Below are 11,451 nucleotides of genomic sequence, written 5' to 3' on the forward strand. Positions count from 1 at the left end.
CACAAACTTCAAACTGTCCTCCGATCTACATTAATTGGATATGGTGCTTCAGAGCGCAGTGGCTGCACAAATCCAGATGCACTTTCCTCTAACAAAAATCTGGATTTGTTTCATTGTGCTCAAATCTGGTTTTGGTTTGGACTGAAGCTACTTTTGTTATCCTACTCTCCTGAATTATTCAGAAACTGAGTTAACACAGTCCATCCTTCTGAAGTTATCAGCATCGTTTGAGACCACGGTATCTTTCTGGATCATCTCTCTGGGTTAAGGCTGGAGAGTACCACATTGTGGTGGTTCTGGTCCTTCCTGGAAGGCAGGCTGCACAACAGCAACGGACAACTTATGGCCCTCAATTCTTGGGACTCCAGCTTCCATCACCCACAATCATTATCCATGGTCATGGAAGGATGGATTCCAACATCTGCCCTGCCTTCACCTTGAATGAGGCATTTTTGCCTATTTGTGATGGATTCTTTTAAAAAGTTTGCCAAAGGGAGAGAGGGAGCCCCTTTTTGTTGTTATTGCAAGGACTGAGAGCAAGTGGGAGGCCATGAATCACATATTGTGCATGCAAAGGACTACAGGTTCAGTTGCTGACTGAAAGTGTGGAGAGCTGATGTTATTCAATTTACAGCATTGAGTTAGATGGACCAATGCTCTAACTCAGGATAAGTCAGCTGTCTGAGCTTCAGTATTTATGGAATTGATCTGCAACAGGACAGAGTTGCTACATCCAGATGACAGAAGGGCTATTGATTTTTTAAGAATCACACAGAATAAACATTTCTACCAGGGGCTACTTCTTTCCTCGCAGCAACATTATTTGCAGGTAATTCTGGTCAACTCTAAAAGAACAACTGTATATTAATTTATGCAACATTCTTCATAAATGCAGAGTCTACATAAGGGTGACATTAGTTGTCATAAAATGTCTTTGTCTCACTCTTCAGAAAAGATGTCACAAAGTACCTTTTTTCATCTTTAGAACTTATTAGATTTTTTTTAAAAAAAACCTTCACAAAAGATGTTAAAGACATTGTATACTGACAAACTGAGTTTTTGTGTACCAATCTTACTGTGGTTACAAAAACACAATTTCTAAACACCACCAAGAAATAAAAGTCAAACCACACTACAGTGGTACCTCAGTTTAAGAAAAGCCCTGTTTACGAACTCTGTAAAACCGGAAGTAGTGTCCCGGTTTGCGAACTTTACCTAGGTCTACAAACAGAATTCGAATGGTGGGAGGGCACCGGAGGCAAGAGGCCTCGTTAGGGAAAGCGCACCTCGGTTTAAGAACGGACTTCCGGAACAGATTAAGTTTGTAAACCAAGGTAGCACTGTACTTTGCTACATTTATCAAATGTCTTTTTTGAAAAACTGCTTTACTATCTAATAGACCAGCCCCACCCCCCAAAAGAGGGACGCAGGTGGCGCTGTGGGTTAAACCACAGAGCCTAGGACTTGCCGATCAGAAGGTCAGCGGTTCCAATCCCTGCGACGGGGTGAGCTCCCGTTGCTCGGTCCCTGCTCCTGCCAACCTAGCAGTTCAAAAGCACTTCAAAGTGCAAGTAGATAAATAGGTACCGCTCTGGCGGGAAGGTAAACGGCGTTTCCGTGCGCTGCCAGAAGCGGCTTAGTCATGCTGGCCACATGACCTGGAAGCTGTATGCCGGCTCCCTCGGCCAATAAAGCGAGATGAGCACCGCAACCCCAGAGTCAGTCACGAGTGGACCTAATGGTCAGGGGTCCCTTTACCTTTACCTTACACCCTCCCAAAAATATCCAATTAGGATGTAATCTTATACATATCTTTTCAGGAGTAATTCCCATTGAGTTCAGTAGGGCTTCAAGTCAGCCTAAATAGATAAATACTTCACTTGATTAAAAGGGGGAAAGAAAAGAGATTTTACTTGCAATTAATGAGTAATCTTCCATGAATCAGAACAAATCTATCATCCCATTAGGCTTTTAATTCATAGTACAGAGCTCTCAGCAGCAGTTTTAATACAGGTTTAGTCTTCCATTAGTGCAAACCTTTCACATAAATTCAAACCCTCTTTCAGGAAACTCCAAGGAGAAAGAAAACATTTGTAAGATTGAAGCTGACTGCTTCCTTATAATGAAAATGAAAGAAAAATAATTATGTTTATTTGTGTGCCTCTATGTGGATTCTTAAATATATATTGGTGACTTTTGTTAAATCATCTTGACTTGAAAGTCAGTTTCATTTAGGTTGTGCTAATAATATGCTGCTTTTATAGACTCCATTTACAGAGAACCCACAACTTCAAAAGGCAAAAATCTAAACGTTTTTCATCAAATCTCAAACCCAAGTGGGATAACTCTATAGTGGTGAAAACATGGCTAAGAGCTTTTTAAACTGCTTCTCCAAATCACTAACCCTGCGTCTTCATAATATTAATTAGAGAAACAGCAGGCTGCCCAAGTACCACAATTTCATAAACAGAGCCCTGTTATATTGTACTTCAGAGATGAAAACTCCTAACACAATAAATCTGCCAGCCTTTTAGATGCCACAGGGCTGGATTTTCTTTTTTAATCTAAAAAAAAAGTTCACGTGATAAAGCGGTTGGGGGGGGGGCAGGCAGCTGCATGAGCAAAGTTTCACAAAGAAAAATAATCCCAGCACATTCGAAATTCAAGTGGACCACAATTAAGCAACTTCAACATGAGAAATTAGTGTGATTGCGGGTATTCTGGAATCACACAACATAGATTCAAAAACTAGCAGACGCATCTCCAAATCTGGTTGCTGTCAGATAATAGTGTGGATACATGGAAAATCACATATTCCCTTTACAAAACAAACATTACAATTCAGCTGTTATCTGTATCAGTGAAGGAAACAAAGAGCCAATGGGGTGTCTGGGGCTTTTCATTGGAACCCTGAAAACTAAACCCTAACTCATCCCTTTTAAGTATCTATCCCTAAGCATTGCAAAGGCAACTTGGAGCATGTGGTCGGGGAATTGTACACTGTGATTTCCAGCTTTACAATTCTGATTTACCACATTCTTGATTTTGCCAGGGTCTGGAGCGTGGACTTGAATCAAGCCCGAACTTCACCTTAAGAAACCCTCGTCCCACTGGGATGAATGCAACGCAAATAATGACAGCAGACCTTCAGGAAAACCAGAGCAGGTTGTCTCTTGGATAAACAACACCTTCCTAGTATGTTTTCTCTGAAGCCCAGTATAAAGATCATGGCTGGGACCCAAAAGTCTGTTTTGGGTGTACTCAACAGTTTGTGTGCACCTATAACAGAACCACATGGTTTATCATGGGGAGGTGGCTGGACTCCTCATTGGCAGCTGCCAGCATGGTTAGTGGTCAGGGATGATGGGGGTCCAAAAATCTCTTGCAGGACACAGATTCTCCACACCTGCTTCATCAGAGAAAAACAGCTTGGGGGGTTTGGCATGGAATGCAGAGAAGGAGGAAGCTCCTGTTTAAGAAAAAACAGCTCAGATACTTTGTAAAGGTAAAGGATGTGAGCATTTTTTTTTCAGATCCTGGCCAATGGTTTTCTCACCTCACCCACTGAAGTGCTTTATCAACTGTTTGTTACATTTGTGCTTTTAGGACAAGACCTTTGATAACATTTGTGCTTTACAGCCCAATTCAATGCATGTTCACTGCGAAGTCATCCCCTTGAATTTGTTAAGACTCTTTGTCAAGTGATTATGTGAGGATTGCTAATATGTTCATACCCAACCTTTGCACCAAGGAGCTCAGAGGAGCCTGCCTGGAGTTCTCACGTTCTCTCTTCACAACAAGGTAGGGCTCATCTGATTTAGAGCACAGGCCTTGCTGGTTCAAGTGTAAACCAATGTCCACTACACAGCCTGGTTTGCTATCTTAAATTGCTCGAGGTATAAAAAAGCAAAGTTTGTTTGTACTAAAACACAGGGTCAATTTTAACGTTATCAGATGTACACTTCGACAATACAGTGGTACCTCGGGTTACATACGCTTCAGGTTACAGACGCTTCAGGTTACAGCCCCCGCTAACCCAGAAATATTACCTCAGGTTAAGAACTTTGCTTCAGGATGAGAACAGAAATTGTGCTCCGGCAGCGCGGCGGCAGCAGCAGGAGGCCCCATTAGCTAAAGTGGTGCTTCAGGTTAAGAACAGTTTCAGGTTAAGAACGGACCTCCGGAACAATTTAAGTACTTAACCTGAGGTACCACTGTACACATTAGAACGGCCCTGTTCCAACCTGGGATTAAAACTCATCTCCATGACCTCTCACATACATTCCTCTTTGACTTTTAATATTCGCATCCTAGATATGTGTAACCATTTCAATACAATCTACTTCCAAAACAGATGTGTTTAGAGTTAAGAGCTATTACGTAGCAATGCCTATGAAGGTGATAGAACTGGCCCAGAGTTAGCTCATTTGTCATCTTCCAGATGTTCCAGGCCAACTCCTATAATCTCAGACTGCTGGCCGCGCTGGCAGAAGCTTGTGCAAGTTGCACTCCAACATCTGGACAGCACCATGTTGAACTAAACCCAACATTCCTGAATTTGCAATTGTTCAATAATACAGAAATGCAGAGCTTCCCAAATTTTGAACTGCAATATGAGCTTTGCACCTGAACTCATTTGTACTGGAAAGCACATTCACGCCACTTGGAAAGGGTCCCAGTTTTGCTAACTTTGACAGCAAAGGACCAAAGCCTTTCTTTGCACATTCCTGCCATTTACAGTTAAAATAATCAGAGTTTGCAGTGCCGTGGGAGAAAAAAACTCCATTATTTCCCTGGAGCTCTGCTGTCAGTCAAAGTAGACAATTCTGAGCTACAGGCATTTTATTTGTGGCAACTTTATATGTTCAATGGGACTTACTTCTTAGAAAGTAGACGCAATATGTTCTCACACAAACCACACAGGGGTGGCAGATAGGAAGTTTTTTTGGTTTAGCTAAGTTATAAACCTAAGTATCTTCAATCACTCGGCTGTTAATGACAACCCAATATCCCACCAGTGCCCTTAATGATACAGAACACAACAATTACCAAATTACTAGTTAGTTCTTTTTATTATACCCATTCTGGTTTAAAAAATAATAGGAGCTTTAGGGTAGTCTGCTAGCAAATAAACATTCACTAACCAAAATACAAGTTTTCATTAGAGGGATGCGTTTTAGCCGAGAGGAAGTTTCGCTGCTAATTCACATTCAAGCAAATAAGTGTCGACAAACATACTTCTATCATTTTGCTGATGTTTGCACGCAGGTCTCCCCTGTATAAATAGGTGCAGATACACAGCTTAATATGAAAGTACTCTGTCCAGGTACAGCATATGAAAATCTGTATAGCACTAGTAAATGAATAAAAAACTAAATGATTCGTGTAAAATGTTTATACACTTTATATACACACTAAGTCACAAGTTCAATTAAAAACCACCTCCCATTCATAACTCTTATGATAGACTTAGTAAGCTACAGTACAAGATTTATTTTCTAAACAGAAAAAAGAAAAGAAAACTAGCTAGGAGCTCATTTCAGGACTTACTGAAAACTGGATTGTATACAAAATTTTAGAAAACATACTTCAGAGAGAATTACTCAACACAAACTAGAAAAAGACTGTAATCAGCTCTCGAGAATGACATTTTAAATACTTAATTGCAATCAATAACCTCTCACTTAGCGAAAATATGACAATGGAATTATTTTATAATAAGGCATAAGGACAACCAGGGTACTCTCTCTTCTGTGGCTTCCCGATGCTCTCTTATTGCTTGTCCTTATTTAAAAATGCTCTCTCTCCCTTTCTTTGTCTTGCTTTCTTTGAAAAAATACATCGTTTTAAAACCATCTCCCAGAGAAAAAAGGAACACATTTCTGTGGATGGGAGATGTTTGAAATCTGGACTTTTTTGATTGATATTTATAAAGCCCCAGAAGAATTTCAAAATGAATGGTTTAAGCTGCAGCTACACATTTAGCTAAAAAGAAGGAAATAAAGAAAGCCTCTCTCTCTCTCTCTCTCAACAATTCGAACAGGCCAGCACTTGATCCTAAAATAATATTTTACTCAAATAAGGAAATTCCACTCTTTGAAATGAGAGCTTTGGAGTGAGGGGGAGAAAACTTAATAGAAATATTCTTTGGTTAAGACTATAGTGCCCATAACTCTGTATCCAAGCATCAAGACACTGTTTGTAACTAATTCTGTCTAAGTAAATTGTCAAGTTTCAATGTGCACCGCTTGAGGAATGGCCAAATGACTGGATCGCATAAAAAGCACCCATTAGGTCGCAAATGTAAATGGACAGTACTTTTAAGTCGAGCAATGTGCATTTATGTATAGATCTGTTTAATGCGGGGGGTGGGGTGGGTCAGAGCTTTCATTCAGAGTAAAAACTTGTGCTTATACATCACCATGGTGTTCTTCCCTATAGATAAGACACCAGCCAAAATTCCTACATACGTGGACTTAATGTTTCTGCAATGTTGCAGGTGCAAACCCCCTCCCAGTAGAAAACAATGAAAACAAAGCCAAATTTGCCCTTAGGTATTTGGAGAGAAGGAACGCGTCCCAAATCAGAATGCCCGTAACTTTTACTCAGCAGCATGTCTTAACAAATGTAGAAATGCCACTCTTTTGCCCAGGGAAGGAAAGGGCACCAATGGACACTTCAAAGAAGCATTAAACTGAGCCTTGAAGACATCAAACAAGAATACATATAGGATGCTACCCAGCCAAGTCATACTGAGGGCCTACCCCTCTTAGTATGACTTGGCTTTCGTCCAGAGAGTTCCCAAAAACGCTCAGCACATCTGACAATCTGTGGTGCTGCTCAAAACCCAGGACCTGACACACCTCCACCCTTAGCCAGTCTGGTAGACTACTTTCAGAACATTTAAACAATGTGCAATGGGGTTTTTTATATATAATACACACACACACACACATACATAAAGAGTGATATTACAAGAATTTTCATCTAAGACTCTTCCTTGCTATTGTCCCCTGTGTCAGAATTACATTTTGCAAACACACTCAGTTTTCAAAGACCTGACATTGCTTTGTGCCATCAAGGGAAGGGAAGTTCCAACTGTTCAAGTGGTGTAAAAATCCAGAAGTCGCCACTTTGACGACGGCCCCTTTTGGCACTGGCTCTTCTGACCCATCACCATTGTAACGCAGTTCCAAAGAGCTGAAGAAGAAAGAGACTTTGGAAAGCGGCAGAGAAGGCAAAGGGAATAAAATGGTACAAGGAGGTCCCTGATTGCGTTGTCTCGTATTTCGCCCCCAAACAGGGTAGGGGTTGGGGAATAGAGGCAGCCACAAAATCTAACCTGTCAGAAATAGCTGTTCCATTCCACTGACTTCATCCAATTTAGGAGATAGGCAACACTGGGAAAATAATTATCAGGAAAGGTTCTCTCTGCTCCACCACCAACATGGCTGGGAAGTGCAAAATGTTCTCTCTCTCTTTCAGATTCCTCTTCCCATCCCAGGGCAAGAAGGCAACACTTTCTGGGAAGCAGGGAGGATGGCAGCGGACTGGCCACAAAGCAGTTCCTTCACCTTGATGCAGAAAGAAACAAAAGGCTGGAAAATGGGAGACTGGTAGAAGCAGACTCAGAATGATGCCAAGGGGTCCTTTACATCATTGAAGTAGCATTTGATGCCCACCCATTCTCTGGATGGGGGGGGAGTGGAGATGCAGGAATAAAATATACAGCACGTATGTTCTGGGGTGAACAAGACAGACATCTTTGGAAGCATGCATGTTATAAAGGGGACACAGGTACGTGTGTCGAGATTTGTGTTTTACCTCTAGCGATATATATGAACAGATCACATAGCGGGTTGATTCTGGGACAGTGAATTCTGCACAGCTGGCATTTGAGGTGGGCAGCGATTATATAAAAGGGTTGGGCAATGGCAGCACATTACATGGCAAAGGCCCATGGAAGTGCTCTGGACCCCTCTTAAGTGCAAGGGGTAGAAGGAAGCGATCAAACTTGTACAAAACAAGAGGCGTTCCTTATGGGCGAGGGGCTGAGTGACTGTCTATATAAGGAACCTAGGTGTAGATGGTGCTCTTCCAAGGTACAGGTGAGGGGTGCATGAGGTGTCACAAAGCTATGAAGGGATGACCACAGGGCAAGTGCATAGAAATGTAAACAAGGGGCCAGGAACTTGGTGTGCGGAAGGGAAGGAAGTTATTTGCACCTTTCAGAACAACAGAGAAGAGGAGACACCACAATGGGGAGGTTTCCTATCTGTGCAGTTCTAAAAGGTGGAAGAGCCTTCAGGCTGCCACCCTATTGCTTAGGCGAAGGCTCCATCTGGGGTGCTGGACAGGAATTCAAGTGGGGCACTTTTGTCTCTCCCAGCACAGCCCCTTTGAAACTCTCCTACAGTTTTGCAAGGCGCAGCTCCCACGCAAGCCAAACATGTGTCAAGCCCAGGCAGGTTTCTTTCTGCAAGGTCAGGCCCGGGTCATCCTAGGTTAGGGAAAGGAATGTGCCTGGAAAAAAGAGAGAAATCTGGGGTGCGGTGGAGCTGGTGGCCAGCCCAGGCTGCGCTTGTGCATCTCGGTCCCTCACTCCCTGCAGAAGACATACTCGGTGTAGCTGGTCCAGATCTTGTCGTCGGCGGGGCCGCCCTGCTCGGGGGCGAAGGCGCAGGTGCCGGTGGAGGAGCAGGCGGCCATGCGGAAGCCGGCCTCGCTGAGCCGGTCGAAGGCCTGCTCCAGGAAGTTGAACTTGAGGTAGTAGCGGGCCGTGTAGCGCTCCGGGGGCCGGTCGGGGTCGCGGCTCTCGTTGAGCGTCTCGCCGAAGACCTCCTTGGCCAGCGCCGTCTTGCCGCACACCGTGATGCGCGCCACGCGGCGGAACTTGGCGTCGGCCTGCGCGTCCCGCCCGATGGTGTACGAGCCGCGGTAGCCGATGGTGATGTAGCCCGAGCGCCGCCCCGACGACGCCCCGCCGGCGTCCAGCGAGAGGGACGGCGCCAGCAAAGGCCCGCCCGACGGGCTGCGGCTGGACGTGGGCGAGGCCGACAGAGCCCCGCCGCCGCCGCCGCCCTCGGGCAGCTCGGCCTCCAGGTAGCCCAGGCCCGGCGGCGGCTCGTCGGCGCACACGGAGGCGTCGCGCAGGAGCCCCGAGAAGCGCGCGGCGGCGGCGGCGGCGGGGAGGCCGGCGGCCGCCAGACGGCGCGCCAGCTCGGGCAGCTGGAAGTACTCGGCCTCCCTCTGCAGGCGGCTGCGCTCGGGGAAGCGCTCGGGCAGCACCAGCTCCTGATCGCGCAGGTAATCCAGGATGTAGCGGAAGAGGAAGCCGTCGCGGTCCAAGAAGAAGCGGCCCTTGGAGTCGCGCGGCAGCTCCGACGCCGCCTGCTCCGAGAACATGCGCCACAGCAGAGAGCCGCGCACCGACAGCACCGTGCCGCGCCGGGTCACGTACACCTGCCCGCCCACGTTCAGCTCCACGATCTCCGGGAAGCCCTCGCCGCCGCCCACCGACGACGCCGCCGCCTCGGGCTGCGCGGGGCGCGCCGCGCTGCGCAGGGCGCTGCTGCTGCCTGCGCCGCCGCCGCCGTTGGGGAGCCCCCGCGCGCTGTCCGCCAAGGCCATGGCCGGCCCCGAGCAAGTCCTTCCTCTACGGCCGCGCCCTCGGCTGCTTCTCCTCCAGGCTGGCGCGCTGCCTTCCCCGCCAAGCTCCGGAGCGCGCCCGCCGCTGCTGCTGCTGCTTCCCGGGCTCCGCTCGGCGCCCGAGCCTCTTTTCCTTTCTCCGTCTCCTCCGGGCTTCGGGTCCTCGCGCTCTCGCGACTCCGATGCGCCGGCGGCGAGCGGCGAGCGCGGCTTATGTAGCGGCGCTGCAAGCTGGCAGGAGGGGAGCGCAAGGCGTGGACGGGGAGGGGGAAGGGTGGGTGTCGACACTGACGTGGGGCTGCGCCTTCCCCAATTGCGAAGGAGCCCCAGCGCACAGCTCCCACCCCCTTCCCCCTGCTGCCGGGGATAGATTTATTTCTTTCTTTGCTCGGCGGAGAATGCCAACTCTGGCCAAATCACAATCAGCCCGACCCCCCCGTCGGAGAGACGCGCAAGCAGCCCCCTTGTTGTGCTGGGCCCGCTTCCCTTCTCGGCTTGCCGTCGCTTTGCAAAAACAGGAGGATGCCATTCTCTGGAGCGCTTCCCTTGACACCCGCAGCAGCAGCAGCAGCAGGATTTTCCAAGCGATTTTTAAGGGTGCAATCCTACACATACACACACTTGAGATTAAGCCCTGCTGAGTTTAGGGGGACTTCCGAGGCCATAAAATCGGGCTGCCCCCTCCCCCTCTCCCCAGAGGCGAATAGATCGCAGCTCTTGCTGTCCCTTTACTCTGGAGTAACCTGAGAAATGTGCTTGGCGAATGGCAAACGCAGTTGCAATTTCTTTTTACTTTGGGGTGTTTGTGTGCGTGCTCTAGTCCTGTTGTGGTTAGTGCAGAAGCTGATGGAGTGGATTTGAGAGGCTGCTATCAAAAATCAACTTTTAGAGGGAGCGGCGCCTTCGCATGAATCGCCCCGAGTATGGCTGGCCAGCTCCCCAATCCTCGGCGCGCCCTCGACTACCACAGGGATGAGTGGGGCGAAGATTTAAGGCGCTGGGTGGGAGCAAAGGAGGGGCGGCGATGGGCAATGGCTCCTTAGAGTCCCGTCCTTCAGAAAGTGCAAGTCAGCAGGGCTGCCGCAGAGTAAATGGATTGTCTCAGGTGGAGAGTGTAAGAACCAGCCCAGGGCAACGGTGTTGGTGCAGAGGCACTAAACTGCTGCAACGTCACCTCCAAGCTGTCCACTACGGAGCGGGTCCCCTGACGTGACGGATGTCATAATGCAAACTCTGCGCTTTTTGCAAACAGCCTCGTTGCAGATGGGAAGGCAAAGGAGCCTTGTGGCTTCCTGACCTCTAGGCAGACTTCCTCATTTTTATTTTTTAAAAAAATGGTGGGTCTGTAAAAAAAATAAAATGCACACACCCCTCATGCCTATTTTCCCCTGCTTCTCTTTTTCTACTAAAATGATTTTACGTAGTTTCTAAGGGGAAAATGAAGAGGCACATTTCATTTTACCCATACCAATCATTTTCATGGGTTTCTAGGCTTCTGGTTCCAAATGATCCTTGACCAATATTGTCCTAGAGATATATTTTTTACTTACCCTGCTTTTCATGCACCCACAATCTCTGGCCCTCCCTCCATTTTAATGAGTGGAAGAGATATTATTAGACTTCAAAGACCATATTGTCGTTTCCCCGTACTAAATTCTGCAGCATTTATCTTCACTGTGGGCTTATCTCCAAAAATGCTGCCATACTGTAATTCTTTACGAACTGTCCCTGGGCTTGCTTAAGACTGCAGTCACAGTACTGCAGCACTGCCAGACACTGAAACAGTGAAATGCAACTTACAAA

The 11,451-nt window shown here is 47.0% G+C and overlaps 1 protein-coding gene across 1 annotated transcript; it reads right to left on the reverse strand.

Annotated features, from left to right (window-relative positions):
• Window positions 1-5,053: 5,053 nt before the first annotated feature.
• On the reverse strand, window positions 5,054-9,900 carry KCTD12 (potassium channel tetramerization domain containing 12). The gene has a single exon (XM_081907347.1). The coding sequence runs from the start codon at window positions 9,628-9,630 to the stop codon at window positions 8,599-8,601; it is 1,032 nt and encodes a 343-aa protein (XP_081763473.1). The 5' UTR covers window positions 9,631-9,900; the 3' UTR covers window positions 5,054-8,598.
• Window positions 9,901-11,451: the final 1,551 nt, after the last annotated feature.

This window comes from Podarcis melisellensis (assembly GCF_964234715.1).
Source record: "Podarcis melisellensis genome assembly, chromosome: 4".
NCBI lineage: Eukaryota > Metazoa > Chordata > Lepidosauria > Squamata > Lacertidae > Podarcis > Podarcis melisellensis.

What these genes read in the sequence shown, in the direction of transcription:
- KCTD12 (XM_081907347.1), bottom strand. Translation starts at nt 9,630, where the DNA reads ATGGCCTTGGCGGACAGCGCGCGGGGGCTCCCCAACGGCGGCGGCGGC.